This window comes from Scophthalmus maximus, chromosome 2 (assembly GCF_022379125.1).
Source record: "Scophthalmus maximus strain ysfricsl-2021 chromosome 2, ASM2237912v1, whole genome shotgun sequence".
Lineage (NCBI taxonomy): Eukaryota > Metazoa > Chordata > Actinopteri > Pleuronectiformes > Scophthalmidae > Scophthalmus > Scophthalmus maximus.
In genome coordinates, this window is record NC_061516.1 from 24,633,733 (window position 1) to 24,657,500 (window position 23,768).

The 23,768-nt window shown below is 46.5% G+C and overlaps 1 protein-coding gene across 5 annotated transcripts in view; it reads right to left on the reverse strand.

Moving 5' to 3' along the window:
* Positions 1-23,768, reverse strand: part of gria4b (glutamate receptor, ionotropic, AMPA 4b) — a 113,097-nt gene that overhangs the window by 26,538 nt on the left and 62,791 nt on the right. For 4 of the 5 annotated variants that reach the window (XR_004790119.2, XM_035625187.2, XM_035625186.2 and 1 more), the window contains exons 4-10: positions 21,519-21,703; positions 16,851-16,904; positions 15,364-15,522; positions 11,808-11,975; positions 10,397-10,501; positions 9,108-9,218; positions 1,383-1,589 (exon numbers count right to left, since the gene is read on the reverse strand). Coding sequence is in view for 4 of the 5 variants with exons in the window: in XM_035625187.2 (XP_035481080.1) it covers positions 1,383-1,589; positions 9,108-9,218; positions 10,397-10,501; positions 11,808-11,975; positions 15,364-15,522; positions 16,851-16,904; positions 21,519-21,703 (989 nt within the window). In the remaining variant the exon portion in view is untranslated. Of the gene's footprint in view, positions 1-1,382; positions 1,590-8,196; positions 8,507-9,107; positions 9,219-10,396; positions 10,502-11,807; positions 11,976-15,363; positions 15,523-16,850; positions 16,905-21,518; positions 21,704-23,768 lie in introns of those variants that run through there. The other variant, XM_035625189.2, reaches the window with a different exon arrangement.

Consider the following 23,768-nt stretch of genomic DNA (forward strand, 5'->3'; position numbering starts at 1 on the left):
GAACCTGAACATATCCCAGGATTCATTAGACGGAAATCCTAACTTCGGTACGACCTTGGAAGTCTACTCTGATTCCGTAGGCCGAGTCTTGCGAAGGATACGGGAGGAAGCTGGTATCCCATCCTTCCAAGTTTGTCTTTTTGGAGTACAGTTTTTGTTGTGCGCGCGCGTTCGACCAACCTGTCAGTCTTCACACCAAAGGTTAACTGCACTGCTCGATCAGTGCCGACCCAGGAGAAAAATGCTACAGATCACAAAAATGACTAGAAGAACTACTGAATATACTATAACTATTGTACTCTGGTCACTTATTTATGAATCAATCCCAAAGTAAACCTTAATCCAGTCCCACTTGACAATAAACGTTCTTTTAATGATGTTTCTTTTCACTAATATGCCTCTCCTTCTTCACTCTGACGCTTCTTGAAACCCCAACGTCATCCCATCCTGTTTGATCCCCGGCGAGGTCAGCAGGAGAGAGACACCTCACCCCCGAAACCAAACCATCACCTCAGAGATTCTTTAACAAGCTCCACACCCCCGCTTCAACTCTTTAACCCCCCCATAAAAGCTTTGCTCTGACGCTACACTGATTCCCTTCTTCCTGCCGGCATCGATACCACCAGAGACTGCTGCTCGCCCTTTTACACTTTCATTTCCTATGGGTTTAATTATCGACACCACAAGGAACCCGACTCAGCGGTGTTTAAGTCGCAGATTAAGAAATACAGTTTTTACAGAGACAGCGAAAAAAAAAAACATTCAGTAAAAGCAACACACTGCACATCACAAGACATACAACATGTTTTATATGTAGTGTTTCAGAATCTTGTTAATTCAACATTATTGATCAAATATTGGCCAGGGACAGTTTCTGTATTTATCATAAGTGGGAGAGAACCGGGCGTTAAATTCCATCATCATTTTTTAACAAGAATGTCGTGTTTTCTAATTGTTTTTTTTATTTTCATTTCGAATGGAAAAACTCAATGTCAATAATGATGTACAGTAGAGCAGTGCAATGACAGTCACGTCATACTGTTTCTCTACTGTACTGCATTAACTGATTACGCCCAACACTTCCTGCACACATATTTCACATTAAAAGCCCTACAATTGCTCAAAGGGCTGGTTCCTACTGGGCTTTTAATTTGAAAAAAATAAATATATATCAGGCACAAGTCTGAAATTCATCACTTTATTGTGATCCGGAAGATAACAAAAGATAAATAATTTTTTCTAATTAATATTTCTTACGTTTATGGACACAAATTTGACTTTAATGACCAATTTCCTTGCATTTTTCAGCTTTAAGAGTGTAGGTTTTTACTGTCGTAATAACAGATTAGAAAAAAATACGGTATTGTCAGCCGAGTTCATACCCCGTACACCAGCTCCCCGACCATGCCGTTCCAGATCTTCGTCTCTGGGTCCCTGGCGCCGTACTTCCCGTCCGGCACGATGGAGATCTTGTACTTGATGCCGATGTGTTTGGCGATCTCCGAGGCCAGGTCCACGCAGTATCCCTCGTACTGGTCGTTGCCCTCGTACATCTCCCAGTTCTTCTTGAGCATCACATAGGGACCCTCCTACACATGGGACCATAACCAGTGAACCAAACCATCAGACAGACAGACTGACACACACACACACACACACACACATACAGACACGATGACTCATCTACACAGCAACAGACCACAGGAGTGACAGACATGGACTGTGGCTCATTGATACCAACCAGGGCAGAGGTTGGAGGTAGACTGTGGAGTCTTTTGACCACCAGGAGTGCTATGGAGCAATGATTTGATGAAATATACAGTTTTAATGATTTCATGCTATTTGAATGTTCAATATTTTAGCGGCAGTAACCTCCCCAGAAATATAGAAATGTGGCAGAAGAGGATTATGCAAATATTGTAGGTAATCGTGTTTGTATAAACATTTGATTTATCATAAAACGTATTAAAAAAAAACACATTTTAAATCTATTTAAAATGTGTCAAAAACACAAATAACCCCCCCCCCCAGATCTCATGGCCTTGCTTTTTTTTTTAAAGAACATTTCCTATTTGAATCCATACCCATATGATTAGATGATCAGGCGTGATGTGGCATATGATAAATCAATGGGTTAATTATGAGCAGATTGTGTCAAACGCAATATACAGAGTTTTGTGATAACAAAAATGGTTCATGAAGTATCATTTGACCACTATAAATTCTTTACCCTGTGATTGGATCTTTCTTCAAGAGATGAACCTTGGGAGTCGCAGTTAATACGCAGGTTCGTATCTTTGACTTTTTCATCAAAGAATCAAAGACTTTATAACACGGTTGGTCATTATTTGATTTGATGGTTAAACAGGGAGACTTCACGTCCGTGAAGCTCTGGAAGGGTAGTGAACTGCTGTTCTGTCGCCCGAACAAAATATTTTCTCCTTCCACTTAAAATTCCTAAAAATTCCTAAAAATTCCTCTACTTTCGATTGACGCCTGGGTGTACCCGAGTACAATTAACTACCTATTGCAGTTGCATTCAAATTTTGAATTTGATGCCTGTAAACTGACTCGATCCCACCTGCTGGGAGACGCACGTTGATTTATTGCTGCTCGACAAACTGAGATAAGTGTATAATCATGGTGGTGGCCTCGTGGCAGAGAATGACAAGAAACATCAAAGTGTAAATGTGGATGCTTGATGCACAAAGACTCAAAGGGGGGGGGGAAGGGAGGGAGTGCATGACTAAGCAGAACTGGTGGCAGACATGAAGTGAAGGGGAAGTGAGAAATGAGCTGCAGTCACACCGAATGACTTAAAACCTAAAACCGGCCCGACTCCACTCGACCGCTCAAAGTCACCGGCGGCGGCTGCATCGGTCCACGCTGTTAAACCAGCGGCGGGTCGTAGATCATTAGATTTGCTTTTGCTCTGAAAGTGATCCGAATGTAAACCTCATCTAGTTGCCCGCTCCCGTATTCCCCCCAAAAACAAATGGCTTTTTGTCACGGACGGCGGCCGATCGCATATTGAGAACAGGAGCAATTTATTCTCGAGATGTCTTGCTTGACATTGCCCCGGGCCGCGGCGAGGTAAACCAAAGAGTCTCTGCGGCAGGGGGGTGGGGGGGATGCAAATGCTCGGCTGAGCCTGCGGCACGAGCACGAGTTGATGTACAACATAGACGGCACAGTTTAGCGGTTTGGTGTCAAAATAAGGCATCTGTTACCTGAAATATAGATTTCACAACTGCTGCTGCACGAAAAAATGTCGACAAGGTTGGAATTCTTACGGAATAAACACAACTCAAAGAGTTCCCCTTCTGCTTTACAGTAAGTGCATCAATTGAAATAGAGTAAGCTTATGATGAAATAGTCTGTAGAGTAGTATAATAATTAATAATAATTACAATTTCCAAGAGTCTTCCTGGAAATAACCATTTCATTTGGTGCCATTGACAGGGAAAATACAGACGGTGTTGGTCAACGTCCAATTCATTAATTCCAATTCATTTCTTGTCTAATTTATTGTCAAGAGTTTTCTTGGTCCAGGATATAGACACCTGAATGATTGTATTTCTGAATTATTGATCTGTATTTTGTCATTTTATTTTTATTCTGATATGGACCCATCAGCCTGAAATAAAACTAAATAATATATACATATATTTTTAATGCGGAATAAATCACCCTGGATTAACGTTTGAAATGTTCTGACAGTATCAAAAACACACTCAGAATATTGGACTGACAGCAAATATTTAAACCATCAGACTATTTTCAAAGACGCTATAATCTAGGAATCATTTCCAAAAAGTATCCAAGGAAGATATGTACCAGATTTAGGGAAAATAAAGACAGTGTTACTATAAATAAAAGGAAATTCCCATTCACCCTACATGATTAATGACAAGTTGCCAAGTTGTTCAGAGGAAATAGTTGGTGAATTATTCAGAGAAGACTTCACGTGTAAAGTAAAGCATTGCCTGATTTTTTTTAACTGTGTTAACTTTACTTTCACAGATGTTTTGGATGCGTATCAAAAAGGGAAAAACAGCTATAATCCATATGATTTATGGCAGCGGGGCGTGTGACGGAGCTGGCAGCCACAGGAGCAGGGGAGGTGGCTGATAGAGGAGTCAGTCAGTGTTTCTGGCACAAGAAGAAGAGAGCGGCGCTTCAGAGATGTTCACAGAAAAAAAAGGCCAGCACGGATAACAGGCTGGTCAATAATCAGGAGCTCGCCGCTTCACTCACGGCCTAATGACACTAATTAAACATGCCATTAACAGTACACACACGCACGCACGCACGAACACACACACACACGCGCACACGCACACACACACGTACGCACGCACACACACACACGCACACACGCACACACGCACGCACGCACACACACACACGTCTGACTGGTTCTGTGAATTATTGAAGATGAAACATCTCAAAGCGATCGTCCGTGTTGTACAATAACTTGAGCATAAAACATGTTGTGAAGCAAAAAAAATCCCCACATTATTGATTCTCGGTACATCACTCGTCTCTGGCTCTCGTTCATCGCGGGCCACTCGAGGCACTAATCCCATTTTTATTCGACTTTGATTAGATGTGGTTGTTTTTCTATTGAAAAGGGGCAGAGGACATTTTAAAGCACAAAGAGAATGAAATTATTAGAATATGTCCTTTCTCTTTTTACCAGACGAAGTGCACTCGACTGACATCACGTCCTCGTCATGGGCTTCGCATCAGCATTGTGTTGTGGGGAAAGCCAAGTGAAAGTAAAACAAACAACGATACGAAAAATACAGGATTCAAAATTTGACTTTATGCGAATATGAAAAAACAAATCGACTGCTGCACAAACCACACAAAACATTTTGTTTACAGGGAACAAAGGGGATGATTTGTTTGTCTTTGTTATTTTTAAACATTGTTACATTTTAAAAACTCAAATGTTCCCTCAAAAAAATCAGTGGGGCCCGATTCAAAACCATCTTCATCTTTTGACCCCAATGGTGCATTCACACCAAAACTAAAAACCAAGCGAATTTTTCACACGGTACTATATACAAAACGCAAAATATTCACGTGGCGCGATGTCACGTAGGCCAATTAGCATCGAGATACACGGGCAGATGTCCTCTGGTAGTGTTTACTTCCTTCTACTGCTACGAAACAGAATTGATCCGACGGCCCAACGCCAAAAATTCGAAGAGCAAAAAGAAGAACTGGGAGCTAGAAGGTGTCACAGCGCAGAATGACAGAATACACTCCAATACAGCTATGGGGTTTTTTTCCTAAAAAAAGGAGACATCATTTGATTTCAGTGACACGTTTGTGTTAAAACACGTGAGCATATGTGCAAGGTTGAATCCGTCCCTTGAAAGAGCTCCTTGCGTGGCGCGGTGACATCATCAGGAGGAATTTTCGGGGTGTTAAAGTGGTCCCTGTGCATGAAATCCAAACGTGCCCTTCCCCAGAATTCCTTGGACGAAGGTCAGACGGACACGAGATGACAGCAGGACCCTGTCTTGTGCTTCTTTGACTCTGGCAGATTGATCGGCTGCTCCCAGGTTTAAGTAATGGAGGACTTTTAAAGCAAACGGGCGCTTCATCACAGAGCTTTCAGCCTCGCCCCCCCGCCGCCGCCGCAGTGACGGTCAAACTTTTGTCTTTGAGAGCTTTTTTTCTGTTGATGCATCAACTTCCAGGCGGCTTACAGCCGGAGACATCACAGAGATCTGTTATCTGCTAACAGTCAGACGGAGCTGAGATCACGTCCCACAGCAGGTTTCATTATTTACAAGGACCTTACGTAATGTGATTGCGAACGGCCCGGGGGAGGAAACTGATTTTTGCCATGAAATGTCGGGGTTCAGAATCCGGCTGTTATCCGTGGCTCCAGTCAAGTACATTAATAAGCCCCTTCTTGGAGTTCCCAATAAAAAACAAGGAAACGTTAATACTTCCTTGGAAATAAAAACCTGGAGCCACTTGTCACTGACACACGGTGTGTTGACACACGGGCTCCGCTTTTTGCTTCCACTCTCCTCTGCCCACATTAGAGATGAGTTCCCTTGAAAGGCATTTCCAGCGCTGCTCAGGAAGTGACGCTGCATTAACCTCCCAGGAACTTTGTATTTCCGCTGTGACTCATGGAGTCACAACTACAACCTGATTTGCTGCACGGGTCACGGGAGGAGGTGGAGAGCCTTTGCATGAGGCCTCGGGCCCAGGTCGGATTTCATTTTCTAAATATAACTTGATGAGATAATTATCTCCCTCTGCGTGTTTTTCTCCCCGACTCTACCAGTCATGAAGTTGATGTAGCTGGTCAATGGCAGAAGGCGAGCCGATTGGGAAGCGATAAATAAGCATCGCGAGGATAAACTCTCAAAATGGCAGCTTCCTTACAAACTCTTTGCAGAAGGCCTTTGCATTACGACCACAATGTGACCGCAGATAGAATCCAACCACTTATCTCCACCAAACTCGGTGGTCCTGGTTCTGGATTAGAATTGTTTGGACTCTGGTCAAGTTCTGCCGGGAGAGATGTTTTAATTAAAGCAACGGGATGAAGCAGATTATTTGTCATATGGAGATGCAATTACACGCCGGCTATGGCTTATCGGCTGGTAGGCGTTGTGAACGCTTTGTGCCGGTGGGCCGCCATTCCACATTCTGTGCCGGTGTAATGCCGTTGTCGGATTAGTTATTTTTCTATTTGCGAGAAAGCCTTCGCAGAGCAAGCATATAACTTTGGAGAAGAAATGTAAAAAAAAGAAACACACAGTGTCAAATTCAGCCGGGTTGCGTACGGGCCGGGGTCGGGTCTCGGGTTTCAGATGCTGCGCAGAACTGTCGAATATTTACACCAAACCAAATGTCTGGCATCTGACGGAATTGGGAAACACAACACTAAACACTTGAGGGCAAAAAATGAAAAAGACGAAACAACACAATGCACATTGTGAAGCAGCCCATTTAAAAACCAAAAGTCCTGGTCCCCCACTGTCTGTGCCTAAACATATCTTGTCCGCTCATATCTTGTTGTTAAATCTCTCAAATACAAAAGGAAAATCGATCGCAGCAACCTTATCGCTACCTCTTCTTGTTGTTCTGGTGCAAAAAAGCCCCGCACGCTTTCTTTAAAGTTCGAGCACAGAGACGACCCGAGGAGGATACGAGGAGCCAGAGCCGCCGTCTGACTTTGAATACAGTTCGGATGGAAAAACACAGGTTCCTCCGGTGTGCTCACAGCGCAAAAAAACCCAGCTCCGGGGTATGATTAATCTGGCAAACAGGGGACAGCGAGCCTATGTGCGGTGGGACTGCTCCTAACAAGCTCACGGACAACACACGGAGGCACCTTGGATGTAATACGATCGCCGGCACACTTCATTAGCTTTGTGCGGAACAAACATTACTCTCAAGAGCACGGCGCTCACACACTTTTAAAGAGCTGGGGAGCGTGACGCAGCCGTCACAATGCACAGTACCTGCAACGTCATGCCACATAAAAGGCGTGATGGATATGAGCTGGGGTGGTGATTAATGAGAGCGTTAGTCTTTCCGTGCTGATTTTAAGGCTTAAACGGAAAAACGGGTGGTCGGACAAAGAGTAAATCAGTTGAGACACATTTTTTTTTTTCAATTTTCAAATCTCAGGATTCATAGATCTTTGCAGAAATGACAACTTCAAGCTGTGACGGCTCACACGAAACACACACACACACACACACACACACACACACACACACACACACACACACACACACACACACACACACACACACACACACACACACACACACACACACACACACACACACACACACACACACACACACACACACACACACACACACAGCTGTGGCGGGAGCTGGTTCATGCCAGTGAACAGACACTGTGCTGTTTTTAGGAGCCGGCGACCCATCTGAGCCTCAATGGGCGTCCATCCGCAAGCGTCGTCCTTAAAATTTGCATTTCATTTTTCCTCTCGAGTGGCTCCGTGTCCCGCTCGGATTTCTGAACAGGGGCGTCCATTAACGCAGTCGCCGTGTCTCTTCCTCTCGCCCCCAGTGCGCCTCACTTTGGCTCGGGGTGCTGCAGTGTCCATCGCTCTGCCATTAAGGGCTTTTCATATCCTGCTTGCGTCCAACTGGGGAGGGGGGGGGGGCGGGGGGGAGGGGGCTCAGTTTCTTAAAATGGGGTTCCTCGTCAGGGGCTGAAAAGAGGGAGGATTGTGCTGAGCTGTGACTCTCCATTCCCACCTCCTCCGTCCCCTCCTCCACTCAGCTGCTACATTGTACGCTCAACGACCCGGCCGGCTCGCGTCAAGAGTCACAGTTACTGCCCGAGGTTCACATGCCATGCAGAGGCCATTCACGTCTACCGTGTGTAAATAACAGAAAGGCTCCGACTGGTTGTGTAGCTCCGAATGTGGAACTCTGCGTTCAAAAGCCTCAGCAGCGGCAGCTGTCCGCGGAGCTGTGTTCCATATCTATTGGTGCGATAAAAGAAAAAATCGGGAGTTTGTATGATGTTTTATTGCCGTTTCTATTGGAAGAATGAAACATAATTGCCATGTCTTCGCTGAGAATGTGCTGTCGCGATGAAGGTTGGGATCCCTGAGCTTTGGTCAGTCGTGGCACTAGTCGAAAGGTAGTGAAACCGAAGCTCTGGGCAAACTTCATCAATTCACCGTTGGATGAGATTAAATTTCAGGGCACATTTCAGCTTATTAACATTAAGCCTCAAACAAGACAAAATATAACCGAAGAGCGTTCGAGGGTTCATGGCAAACGCCTGCGAGTGACGCAAGGGTGGAAACACACAGAGTAGAGTAGTGACACTTGTGAAGGACCGCGGAAAAAAGCTAACAACTGAGGCGCTTAACAAGGAAAAGCCGGAGACGCGCAGCAGTGCAGCATGACCTCGGCACTTTACTGTCAGACTGGCCAGCGTCGACGTATCCCTCAGCTATCATGTTCAGCGTCGTCTGCAGCACAGTGCCCTGGCATCGCAGATTGCTAAGAAGTGCATGCACGTGTGTGTGTGTGTGTGTGTGTGTGTGTGCTGGCGAGCACTTGCCGGTCTCTTACCATGATGGTGGTGACCACAACGGTGCGGTTCTCCATGCCCGAGGTGTCGTTGGGAAGCAGCGGCGAGTCCTGGATCAGCACCAGTTTGTCTGCGTCCGTCCAGTAGCCGATCTGCAGGTGACGGAGAGAAATGTGAACGTCGCTCCCGAAGACAACGGGCACTTGTCCACACGAAGATGGTAACGCCTGCTGTGTAACTACTCTCGTGCGTCTCTGGGAGACACTAGCTGATCGTTGATCTTCAAGTAGAATTTGAAGATCATTTGTTCGCAAGGAATAAACCTTTATCTCTAAACCAATTTCAGTTCTTTCTATCATCCTTCTCAATAAAGCGGTATCACGACAGTTAGTGGCACGCTTGGATTATTGCCTGTATTTGGGCTTCTTGCATGAGAAGCCCAAATATTGGAGGCCGATGTCGTGCCGCGTCTTTTTTTTTGTCTAAAAGCCATTTGATGTTCTCGCCGTCGTCTTCCAGACGTCCTTCGGGGTCAGTCGTGACTGACTGGACCTGACAAGACATGATATGTCGCGGTCACGACACGGATCCTCTGACAGAAGAATTGTTGAGGGGAGGTTCACGGCTGATGATGTATGACTTTGGATTATTATCATTATTTTTTTTAAAGCCGATACGGATTGATCTCATCACGTATTGATCTTATAGTAAACAGGAGCTTTGACAACAGGCATCATCTAGCTGCTGGGTTGGTGGGCTGCCCGCCCGCCCGCCCGCCCGCCGCCAATGGTGGTGGCAAGTCAGAGGGGGGGAGGGGCTGTGATTGGTTGATATCTCCTGTGTGCTGGAGGACGCTGTGGATGATTGAGGATCGGGGAAAATGTAGGAGAGAGGCTGTGACCCCCACACACACACACACACACACACACACACACACACACACACACACACACACACACACACACACTCTCTCATTGTGTCCTGACAGGACCCTCGCTGGAACAGAAGACAGGCCAAAGCAGCTTCTGATTGATGGGAACTCCTCTCTGCTTCTACCCCCCACCGTCCCTCCACCTTGATTGCTCTCCATTTCATTTCCCCCTCCTGCCATCACTTTCTCTCTTCTCCCCCCATTTCCCCTGGATTTCATCGACACACATCATTCCTGTCAAACCAGGAACCTGGAAAGAAGCCTCGTTGGTTAAGATAAGGGAAAATGCAACCGGCGAGGACGGCACATATCTCGGAGCATGCTGAGAGCAAAATTGTGTGAGTCAAAACTGTACAGTGTCAATGAAACAAATGGAAGTTGTGCGGTGCGATGTTTTACCCGTCTGGGTCCGTTATTCTTCAGCTCAAACACGTCCATGGTGAAGTTGACCCTGCGGCCGTAGTGGTCGAACTGGACATTACCTGTTAATCCCTGCAGCCGGACCTGCACACGAGAGGAGAACACAGACATGTCAAAGGCAGCGTGACGTGAAGCGGTATGGCTGCTAACAACAGCGGGCAGATAGTATTCATTTTACCACACCGAAGGGTTGAATCAGAAATACAGAAACTGCGGGAGAGGTACGTTTAGGTCAAGCCTCGACTAAAGAAGATGAAAAAACGGCAGAACGATGAAGGAAGTCGGCATCACTGTGACAATTAAAGTGCAGCAAATCTTTTTTCCCAGTTTCTGCTGCTGTAAGTTGGCCTTTGACTGGGCTGCTTGTGTTTTCTCTCCTACAGGTCTCTGATGCCAGTTGAGAGTTTCGAAGATCGAACACAACATGAATCAAAGGTTAATAACCGCGACCCCATGGGGCCACGATGTGCGGTTATCGAGGTAACGTCAGGTCTGATTTCACTTCTTAAAGTGGGTGAAAAAATCGCCACAGCAACTGATGTTTGCACCTCTAACCATCCCCCCGGAGCAGATAAGAGATCAATACCCATCAGCGGCTCAACCACTGACCAATCAGATAACTGGAAGAGTTCTCATTCTACAGGATCCCGGTCGGGGACAAAAGAGTTTGTAGAGTAAACGCTAAAGATCAACGGATATGTATAGATGTTCATTCATGTGTCCGCTCTGGTTCAGATAACCAAAACACATCATCGGCGTGTTGAACCCGCTCCGCCCTTCAGGCCCCTGCTCTCTATCAGTGAGCGAGTGAAAGACAGTAAATAGGCAAATACAGCGGCTGCACAGAAGAGCTGCGTATTCAGCGATGACGCGAGGTGGAACTTACCACCGTCGCTCGATCGAGACGGACACGGACGCGGACGAATGACAGCGCAGTCGTTGACGAGATTGCAATCAAAGCGGGAGAAAAGGCCTGATCCCGTCTGAGCCGAGTTGTGGTCGGCGATATCAATAGGGGTCGTGTCATCAGTACATCCAGCTTGACGTTCACAGACGGGGCATATAGATGGAGTTTATACATTCAGCATAAACAAACGGCTTTGACCTCGTTCCATCCAGCCAACGTTCGACAACACTCCGACCGGCACCTCTGAACCCCATTAATCCTCAGGTTATACTTATACACTTACTCTTCAAACAGAAACCCGCCTTCGTGTTCGCTTTGGAGTCGAACAACAAGGCGCTTTTTCTGCTCGCGTAGGAAAAGGAAGGAAGCCGCGAAATCTCCAGTGTCTGCTGCCAAAATCAGAGGGCGAGATCGCATCAGTGTGTCGATGTCTTCTCCCTCTCTCTCTCTGTAATGCCCCCCCCCCCCCTCTCTGTCTCTCACCTGTTTGAGCGTGCGCTCCATGTCGATGCCCTGGTTCCACGGCGCGGCCGGGTTGGCGAGACAGTCGCCGGCGTTGCCCCGCCTGGAAATGTCCACCTTCTGCCGGCGCAGGTTCCTGAAGGCCTCGGCCATCACCATCACCCCGTCGTACGTCAGCGCCGAGGTGTACTGGGAGAAACACGAGGAGGCGTTCAGACAAGCGGATGTTGACCGTGCGTGAGCACAGTCGGCTCATGCACGCGCGCTTCTGCAGCTGCAACTCAACTCCGCGTCACACCGCAGTAGGGATAATGCTTGAACTGCGGCCGACCTGGGTCCATCAGAAGGAGGTAAAAGTCTGCATGTGATTTGCAAATTACAGTCTTTGTAACCCCGCTGCTCTGGGTACACACTGCACTGCAGAACACGAGCTAGGAAAAAGAAACCAGAAGAGGTACGAGGCCAATTAAATTTAGATTTAGCAGGACAGGCAAAAAATGTTCAGTAATCTTTGCTGGTCGGACGTCTATGAAAAAACCATCTGCGTAAGGCCGCCTCCGAGGGCACGCTGGGCCCCTGCAGGGTCGAGCCGCGTAACGCCGACACGTCCTGGCTGCTGCGGAGACGCAGCACTTTCACTGCCTGCTCATTATATACCCAGAGAGAGAGAGAGAGAGAGAGGGAGGGCGAGAAGAAGAAGAAGAAGAAGAAGAAGAAGAGAAGAGCACATGCCCCGCGGTGTGAGCTCCAGTTTCCCCTCAATCTATCTTTGACCTGAAGACTTTTTGTGTTGTCTTCAAAAAAACCCAAAAAGATCCCTCTCTCCCTCGTGCGATATACATTTCCCAAGAACTCACCTCTGGCGCCGCAGAGAACTAATTGAGTGGATGAGGAGAAAGCAGCAGGATGGAGAGTGGAAGGGGGAACGGAAGGAAGGAAGAGGCGAGTGTTTTCTGTCCAGCCGGGGAGCAGTCTGCCATTAATTATCCAAACTCGCAGGAGTTCATTACCTTTGCCTCCGGCCTGGGGGGCTGGATCCTATTCATTAGCCGGCTGCTCACTGTGACATTATGGCTCTCAACACTGCAACACTCTTTCCCCCCGGTTACTCTTTGACAATCTGCACCGAAGTGACGCACAGACACGCGCGATCAAGGTGCGGGACGACCTAAGGAATGATCAGGACGATCGCTGCTCAGTGCTGCCGGGGACACGGCCGCGGGACGAGGTCGGAAAGAATCCTGCGCATGGAGATTCAGAGCAAAGTGATGCTCGCACGACACGGGTCAGACATCGGCCAGCGAGTTGAGAAAAGTGGGTTTAGGGTTTCACCTCCCTTTCAAAGCGCATAGAAGGAGAATCTACCAAAGTTCTCCCACACTACGCTGCTCCTCCGCACACCCTGTGGGGCCCTGAATCCGGTTCACGGCACTGGTAACTGGCCTACCGTGATGCCAATGGCTCAGGCCCTTCCCACATCCAGAACGTGGTCAAAACCTCACACCCCACACGCCCAGCCACTTGCTCCGCCCCCACTGCCCACACGCCCAGCGACTTGCTCCGCCCACACGCCCAGCGACTTGCTCCGCCCCCACTGCCCACACGCCCAGTGACTTGCTCCGCCCCCACTGCCCACACGCCCAGTGACTTGCTCCGCCCACACGCCCAGCGACTTGCTCCGCCCACACGCCCAGCGAATTGCTTCGCCCCCACTGCCCACACGCCCAGCGACTTGCTCCGCCCACACGCCCAGCGAATTGCTTCGCCCCCACTGCCCACACGCCCAGCGACTTGCTCCGCCCCCACTGCCCATACGCCCAGCGACTTGCTCCGCCCCCACTGCCCACACGCCCAGCGACTTGCTCCGCCCCCACTGCCCACACGCCCAGTGACTTGCTCCGCCCCCACTGCCCACACGCCCAGCGACTTGCTCCGCCCCCACTGCCCACACGCCCAGCGACTTGCTCCGCCCCCACTGCGAGGCAGTGGGCTGCCGCCGCTCGACTATATCCCGTGTGCTTGCTGTGGAACGAGCGCGCCGTCGGCATCAGCACATCAGAAACCCTGCAAACTCTCCGTCGCAGTCGAAAAAACGCAGCCGTTTCCGAATGCACCGTAGTCCTTGAATAATTTAAAACGGGAAAAGAAAAATAAATAACACTTATAAAATGGTGCACTTGCAGCCGTTCTTGCCTGTTTGATAGATGCTCATGTGCTCGCATGATTCTTTCACTTTTCGGGGGGGTGATATCGTCATTCTTGCACTTGATGATCATTTCAAAAGTAGATCCGACCGCTGTGGGTTAGTTTACTACACCGCCGCTGTTGGACCTTGTAAACACGCACTGGCTCTTTGCAAAGTGAGTAAATGTGCCAGGAGAATACACGACGCACCAGCCACGTTCATTGCATTAGTAGAAAGAGGAGCCGACTCTGACTCTGTGGACAAACTTAGTGGAGAGCTGAGTGATCTGGTCTGAGTGGATTTCCAGGAGAGAGGGCAATTCATCAAGGAACGGAGGGGGGGGGGGGTAAACAAACGCACACACACACACACACACACACACACACACACACACACACACACACACACACACACACACACACACACACACACAAACTCTGTTGTGTCTCCATGACTTCAGAGGACATTACATTGACTCATTTAACCACAACTTAAACCCAACCTCTTAACCCAAGTCCTGAAAAATTGTATTACTTACATGTTTTTGGTCCCCATAAGGAAGACAAGTCCCCACAATGTGACACACACACACACACACACACACACACACACACACACACACGCTGCTTGACTCGCACCAGATTTCCACTCCACTGCATCTGGATTTTAAAATAGCAACCTTTGGTTGGACACAGATTTGCTGGAGGGGGTGGGGGGGTTGGGGGGGGGGGGGGGGGGGGGGTGGGGGGGTTGGGGTGCTGACCACCATGGCGTGATGCCTTCTTGCCCCAGTGCCATTTGCAATCTGCGCGGCTGAAAAGAATTCAAAGTGGGTCAGTCTGTCACAACGCGGCAGATGACGGCGGTGGAGCGCAGCTGATTGCTGATGATCCTTATATGTGCATGCTCGTGAATTATTACTGGATTATTTTTTTCAATCATAGCTGCCATTTCTTTGTTTTTGCATTAAGCAGATTCCTTGTGTATCTCTCTTATCCTTCTGCTGCTGCTGCTGCTGCTGCTTTGCACACCTTGCAAATACGTTGCTGCTACATGTTCGTACAGTCTTCATCTTATCTCCTCGGCCCTTTCTCATATTTTCTTCCTTCGCAACAACTCCGACGTGAAGATTAAAGGACCATGGCTTTTCGTGTTTTAGCCCTTTCCTTGAAAACAGCATTCAATATGCTCTTCAAACACATGGCACAGGAAACTGCTGGATTGAGTTCATCAGTCCTAAGATTGAATATCAGAAATCTGAGATGTGAGAGTTGGCTTTTGAACAAACTCTTTGATATGAGAAGATGAAAAACGATTCTTTGCTGTGTGTTTTTTCCAGAAGCGTCTCTCCACGCAGCTCAGGATCTCTGTTCTCTTTTTGACAGGACATACCTTGGGCGGGGCGTCCGAGCCGGGATACTCCCGCTGATCCAGCTTGTTCCAGCGCTGCATCAGTTTGATGACCATTGGGTTGCTGAAGTCGACCAGCTGGAAGCCCGTCACGTTGGCTCCGCCGTGCATGAAGCGCTCCAGGTTGATGTCCTTGAAGCCCTTGAGGGGGCGGACAACGGGGGAAAAGACACGGTCATGGTCCCAGGACAGACACCAGGTATCTGCGATCTGATTTCATCACATTAGCAGAATAAAGGTGAGCACTAGAAGTTACAGAACATATGAAATGAATAAGAGCGCACAAATGATTTTTGTCTGAATGACACGTGGTCCTGAGCCTCATCACGTTTCCACTTGGAAGAAATCCGGCGCCTCCGGTAAAACCCTCTGGACTGAATCTGTAATATATTCACCATCATCATGTCAGGTTTGCGAGGGCACTGAGCCAGGACGGGATCAAATGCACTCGGAGACGAAAGTGATCAGTTTACGTGGATACATTTTTTTGTATTTTTCCGAAACAGGATACTGACATTATTTATATTTTTTATTGTTGACGAATTCTCCAGTTGTTTCCTCAATTAATCAATGAGTCCCGAAAATATCACTTGGCGACACAATTTGCATAGAGCCAAAATTGACATATTCAAATAGTTTGATTTGTCCAAAGTCAGAAAGATATAAAGTTTACTGTAAACTAATTTAAAAAAAAAAAAAGCCTGCTGGTGTGGCTCTACAGACAAATAAGAAAATCAATACGCAACTGTGAAATTCACCCACAACTTAATATTTTACAATCAAATCCAAACTTTTTGCTTTAGGAAATAAATCTACTCTACTTGGAATAATTAACAATTTTAGTTCCCAAGTGAAAATATTTTCAATGTCTCCTGCTCCATTTTTCACCGTAGGTGTTTGGAAACTTGAATTTTTCCACATCACACGCAAATAGTTACCCACTGGTCCGTGACCTTGAGATACCTCTGAAAAGTCATTAATTTAAGAGAGAGAAACTAGTGAAGATGAGAAACTAGCACAGTTTTTAAATCAGAGTTTGTTTTGCGAAATTGCATAATTTCAAACTTTCCCTCAGAGAGAACAATTTGCACCGTGCTCCAGGCGGACCGTTTTCAAGGTGAAATACTGTAATACTACAAATTCAGTGGTATTCAAATTTTTAAATTTAGCATTCAATATTCTGGAATTCATTGCATTCACATTATTGGAGCTTTTGATTCCCTATGGGGATCAGTACAATAAGTGTAGCCCCCCCACGGCCAGCTCTCTAAAGTCCACAGATCGACAACGTCAGATCACTTGGACGAATGAAATGAAATGACAATCACACGCCGGCGAGGAAGAGAAGAGAAAGACGAGATGAAGCACACACAACGAGATGGAAGGAAGCAGAAGACAAACAAGCAAACAAGGAGGACACCACGCCAAGAAGAAGAAGGAGAAGAAGAAGAGGTGTCGGTTCCCCTCACCAGGTTGGCCATGATGTAATGGTAGCCTTTGACGTGTTTCCCCACGCTGACAATCTGCGGGGAGGGCGGAGCACAACTCAACGTTAATCTGAGTGGATTACAGCACGGCGCACGCTAATTGCTTCAAGCGACGCATGTGGCAGGCCGAGCGCGCGGCGTCTCGACAAAGCGGGACCGTCAGCTTTAATCCGTGGAAGATCGGACGTCTGAACAAATGAGCAGGCGGCAACTCAGGGACGGACGTGAACGCTTCACGCTTTTCAGACACATGACAATGCTTCTCACACACACACACACACACACACACACGCGCGCACACACGAACAAAGGTTCAACAGCGTAGCTGCATGGCGGTGATAAAAACTGACTTTGAAAGCTGACATCTGCCGGGAAAATCCCACTGGACGTCCAGTTAATATGAATTAATCCTAAAATAAATAAACAATGGTTCTGAACCTGGAAGGAAAGCTTGGATGGATATCAGTTCCCCCGACGGCTTCATCGCCGTCGAGACCTGATGTTGTGGAACTATGTGGTTCGTGAATGCTCACAGGGGTAACATGCAATATGATATTTACAATATATTTATATAATATTATGTATAACATCAGTCTGAATCACTAGGAGAGGTTGGAAATACTGTAAGTTGAAGCTCATATAAATGAGTAAGCAAAAAACCCTGCAAGAGCCATTGCCACCGTCCTCGCATTCAATTGTAAACACTTTGGTTAATCTTTCAAGGATTAATGCACAGATCTGGATTTTCCACAGTTTAGGACAATGTTTTATAACAAAATCAATTATTACTAACACTTCTTATTTCTTTAATGTTTCGACTGCAACAACAAGACGATCATGTGTGGGATGGCTGCAGCCCTGGTGAAGACTACGTCTTCAGAAACTTTTCATTTTGAGTGAAGTGAGTAAGAAGGAAGTGTGTTTTTTTCTGGTTCTGGGTCCAGCGTCTTGAATTTAGGAGTGAAAATTTCAATCCAAGAACATTTTTCACTTTTTATGATCATATGCTACATTTTATTTGTGGTAATAAAAATTCCACAAAATCCAACGACCGTAGCTCTTTTCAGACATGGAATATGAAAATGTAACATCGCCGCGATAATCCCGTCATGATTCCGCCTCTGTCGACTGTTGACTTTGGGCTTTTCCTTTGACCTTTGTCGTGTTTAAGTCTGGTTTGTTCTCTGGACTTCCTGACTTTATGTTCTGGTCATTTCACTTTACTGTTTGGTCACCTTCCTGCGGTCCACCTCGTGGTTTTTCTGTTTTACTTTGAAATTCATTTTCCTGTCCGCCTGAGTCTTGTTTCCTGTCACTTCACTTTTCTTGTGCCTCCCTCCCTTGTGTTGGGGCGAGGTCGACTTGTCCGTCGACAGCGCTGCTCAGAGGATCCGACGCGACTTTCACTGAACTGCGTCATCACGCGACGGCGGATGTTACTGACGTGCGTTTGCCGCGGTGAAACTACCGAAAAACGCCGCGGCTCCATCAGCATGTTTCAGTGTTTCACCACCGCGTGACATCAGATGTGAATGATTCATATGTGACAGTAACTGACACGATGACGAGCGTCTCTTCTGGGTCTTATTCATACTCTTCTTCTACTTCTACTTCGACTTCTGAATCGGTTACGTCCGTGCGATGGCGCGTCACGTTAAATATCGCTGCCGCAATGGATTGTGGGGCGTCTGTATCTCCTCACTCTCACAAAGGAAGCTCCCGTGTACCCTATGCCCCAGGAGATAGGAAAGGAAGCATTGAAGCTCCTTTCCTGTGCATTTAGAGAATCCGAACAGCTCCTATCGCGGCCGCTGATCAAATACTTCCGGGTTCACGTCAAGATTTAGGAAACTTCCTGATCCAATTTTGGACAATTGGACCTGGCCCCCGGTCTACACCTGTTCCCCGTGTGTTCCACCTGCGTTCAGTCATCCCTGCCTCCCTTGTGTGTTTAGTCTCCGCGCTCCCAGTCCCTCTGTGTCAGTTTCGCCTGGTTAGTTCCGTCTGCCCTGTATTTTTACCCCGGTGACATCTCCCCGCTTGTTCTGCGTCCCCGTTTTAATTGCTCGTTCTTTTTGTAAATCGGACGATCTGTGGGTGTGTTAATGCTCCACAACGGGTTTTTGTTCAGTCGTAACCGGATCTTAGCGGGAGGAGCTGGAAGTCTCACGAGTGGTTGCTGGAGAATGAGCAGAGTTCAAAGGTTTAATGAATAACAGGGGTCTTCTATTCTCTCACAGGCTGCGTCTCTGATGGATTTTTTTTAAATCTTTCACCATTGAAGCCTGCATTAATGCCCATTGTGAGAGTGAGGGACACTTGCTCCAAGTGAATCGCCTAATAAATATTATCAGATGGAGATTCCGCCGCCAGTTTTTATAATATCCAACTGTGCATGAGCATCGAATGACTCATTTAAATCCATGCAGCTGGCGTGGATGGAGGCTGATGAAACTTAAAGGTCTGACCGTCATTATGGCTTTTTTCAGTTTTGGTTTTGTTTTCTTCTCCCTCCTTTTACCTCAAGCTGTGAGAGGGGGAGAAAAAAAATAGAAATCCTTTCAATGTTCTGATCTGATACGAGAAGAAAATATCGTCCTCAGCAACTTAAAATTGGCTCTTTCACACAGTGTTTCATGGATTAATAAGCTCATTTAGTTTTGAGATGATAATTAGGTGATTTCGTTAATTACAGTGCTCTTTGGAAGGAAGATATGCATATTTAACGCCTGTGCCGCTGCAGCGTTTACGTTAATGTGAAGACGTTCAGCTCAGTCTTGTATAATGTTGGAAATATCACGAGGCACAACCCGCGTCAAACTTCCTCTATGACTTCATATGTATGAATAACTTACTCAGGAATGAGACTGACATGTTAAAAGAATTTTTGATACGGTGACTTTTGAGGGGACTCTAATTAATTTTGACCTCTTGGAATTTATTTCAATTCCAACTTTACGCCTAAGTCTTTATTAATTTTGCAGCTGTGGCACAAACTGTGCAAATCTGCTGTCTGCAAATAGGATTTCCGTCAGTGAAATTTAAAAGTAAATCTCCTTGAATATTGACAGTTGCTAATTCTCCATAAGAGTAACAGACAGAACGTGATGAATCAAATCTCTTCAGGCAGCACGGAGTCGACCTCATGACGAGGTTGATTCCATCAGTCCTACATCCAATGGCTCTTTAACGTTAAACTCAGTCAGCTGACTCTCATCCGACTACCTCAAGACTTAACAGAGACATATTCTGCTTTTTCAGTTTTCCCCCATTTCTCTAATATGTTATAGTTTTTTTTGTGTATATGTAAAAGTTCAGCAAATTTAAAAAAGCTCAAATTCCGCAGGAAAGGGAACTGTGCTCCTGAAAAACCTCGTCAGTAATCCGGACGCAATATTCTGCAATATTGTGACATTTTTACAGAAGTGCATAAGACACGCCCAGCGGCTGGTCTGCCACGCCCCCCGACAAAGCTGGGTGAAGCGAGAGCGAGACAACTTCCTACAAGCGCTGGAAGCGTTTGACGAATCACAACAGAGTGGAGCCAGCTGGACCAATCAGAGCAGACTGGGCTTCATTGCAAGGGGGAGGGGCCTTAAAGAGACAGGGGCTAAAAAAAACATGGTGTTTCAGAAAGAGGCTGGAAAGAGGAGCTGCAGAAAACTGATGTGCTTACTGAACATTAGAGCATTTAAACCTTCTCAGGTAATAACGACAAATTAAAATTATGAACCGGAATATGAGCAGAATATGTCTCCTTTAAAACACAGAAAAATCACATCAGCACACTCAACACATTCAGTGGTTTAATCCTCTGTCATTCAAAGTAACATCTGGCCGCTTATGAGCATTGATATGTTCCTGTTGATAAGCAGCTAATGAAGCCCAATTATGTATTCAAATCCTTGTCCCGGATCAGAATAATCTGGAAGCGATGTGAACATGAGCAGGGCGACAGTTGGAAAGAAAACAGGATATATTTTTTTTAATGTTTTTGTCTTTGGCAGCGACTCTGACCACCAGCCCACAAAACAGCACCATCATCCCACGAGCTCGGAATGTGACAGAGTCGGCTGGCATCAGGCAAGGATGGAGAGGGACGTCGGCTGCAACACACACACACACACACACACACACACGTGTGCTCACATCTGCTAAATAAATTGTTAGAACTATGACAGATGTCAGAGCGGAGATTTCCTGAATAATTGAACAATTACAGAGACACCAGCAGCTCCGAGGGTGGAAAGACGGAGGGATGAAGGGATGAAGGGGAGCAGGATGATGTGGAGGAGGAGGAAGATGTGAATCATATTCCGAGTGTGCTTATGCCAACAAACAACCACCGGAGATCAGAACAGACTGTTTTCAAGTTCAAAAACATTCTAATTAGCACAAACATAAAAAAAAATTATATAATAACACTGAGTAAAACGTGTGAAGGACCAACTACTGCTCTTTGCAGGGATTTAGCTTCCGAGATCCTGGATTTCAGCGAGTGGGAAATAAATTTGCTAATGTCTGTGATTTAAGATTTCGTTTAACAGAGACGATCAGAGTAGTCAGACAATCAGACGGGGGGAAAACAAGTCAACAGTCCGGCCTCCATTATGTAGACAAGAATAAGTGCTGATGTCGCGGTGGCATCACCTGCTCCAGCATGTTCTGCAGTCGCTCGGCCTCGAGGTCGATCACAAACTTCTTCTCCTGCCTCCGGTCCAGGTCCTCCAGCAGTCGGCGGTAACTGGCGTCGTTGAAATTCTCCACGCAGATGGCGCTGACCTGCCAGTTGTTCTGCCCCGCCTTCTCCATGATGGCCTGCAGGATGGCGTATCCTGGAGGAGTCGGAACACATTGGACATTTTTTTTTAATGATCTTTAAAGCCCAAGCATGTCATTTTTTTTGTAATTTTCTGGCGGCATCTGGTGGTAAAGTTGGAAACCGCAACCAGTCGAGCACCCGACAGGGGACACTTTATGGTGGTGCACCGCCGACTCCATTTCCGTTTTTTACGGCAGCGTCTGAAAATTCTACGCGAATGCTTGGGGCGTTTTGTGCAACAACCGTATTCAACACTACGTTGCAAACATGGCGACTCACATGGAGGTCGGGTCCACCTCATGGAACTATATTTAACTCATTCAGAGTTGACAAGAAAACAACATGGCGACTCACATGGAGGTCGGGTCCACCTCATGGAACTATATTTAACTCATTCAGAGTTGACGAGAAAACATCGGTTCTTTGTTGCAGGTGATTATACAAACAAACAGTTATGGAAAATATATTACATTTCTGTGAATAAGTTCTTCTAAATACTACACACTGTAGCCTTAATGGAAATACTATCTCTGGTTGATTGAAAAAGAAAACTGTTGTTAATCCCCTTGATGTGTGATATTGCACGATATAATTAAACTATGACTTGATGATTATCATTGTGGTTTTTTTATCTAACTGGATCCAGATTTACATTATCTGATCGTTTTCTGTTATTATAATGAAATAAGCGCTTTCTTTAACAGCTCCTGAATACGTTTGCCAGTCAAACCGAGGCCGATATCCCCCCGGGTGAAATATGGCACATAAAAAAAAATTATTGCTCATAATTTCTGAGTTCAAATAGCTAATCTGGCTTCAGTTGACACAACGTCTCTGGCAACTCGTTCCGACTCGAAGAAGGAAAACGGCATTTAAAGCAAACTGCTCTTGAGCTTTTATCCTTTGCCTAGCCGGCTTCAGTCGGGGAAACAGGCTCATCCCCATCAGTCGGACGTGTCACTAGACTCTAGAGGGGGTGGGGGGCCCCCTCCTCACCTTCAGGTGTGTGTATAAAGAAGTTGAGTGTCGGAGAGCTGTGAGGGCGGCTGTTCTCCAGCAGGAACAGATGTCCCCCTTAAACGGCCCCTCCTGGTGGCCATCGCAATCTGGCAACCCGTCTCCCTTTGCTCCCAATTAGTGGATTAACCTGTGCACTGGCAACCGGGCTCCCTCTCCACCTCCTGCATCCCCTCCCCGGACCCCTTGTTCCCCATTAGAGGACTGTCGGTGCCAGGAGGGACTGCTGATTGAGGCGGCACACAAATGGCAAACACACACACACACACAATGTAGTGTGTCATGTCCGGATGCCTGGAGTTGCTCCTGAAGGAACCAGCCAGGCCTCCTCACGTGGGACTGTTCATTTTTAGTTCAAATGAGACTAATGAGAAAATTCAAAATGTGCTTGGATGAGGGTTTTTTTTTACTGCTGAAGAAACAGGACTTTGTGACACTCACTGTTTTCTCTTGTTGAATGATAATATTTCATAATCCTTCAGATAATTGGACAGAATTATGTGTCTGTACTGTCTCACCTCATAATGAACCAGTTTAGAAAAGCCTTTACATTCACTGCTCTGCAAACAGGAAGTGGTTTTACATGTGTGGTAAATGATTTTTGTAAGTTCAGAATCGATCAGCTTTAACTTATATCACAACAACTTTTGAGATTAATTTAACTAAGATTACCGGGAATGTTTTAATAGGAAAAACACCTGTGTGACAACCTCCATCAAAAAAGACAAGTTTTTACAACAACAAGTTTTTTAACTTGGTATTTTGAAATCAACGTGGAACTAACAACTCCGCCAAGGCCCAGCAGTCCCTTTAAATCCAAAGCCGCACCAATCTGTACAGTAGCTTTGGCGTAATGATGCTGACAAACGGGCGGATCATCACCCCCTTGGCGAAGGTTAAGAATGGATCAATGTCCTCAATCAATGATTTTAAGAGGCAATATTCACCGTCGTGGACTTTAGAACAACTTGTCAGGAGAGGGGAGGATTCCTTTGTTCAAGGTCTTCAGTCGTGCAGGTGTGGACACACTGACCATTGACTCTCGCTGGCGCCTTCCCGTT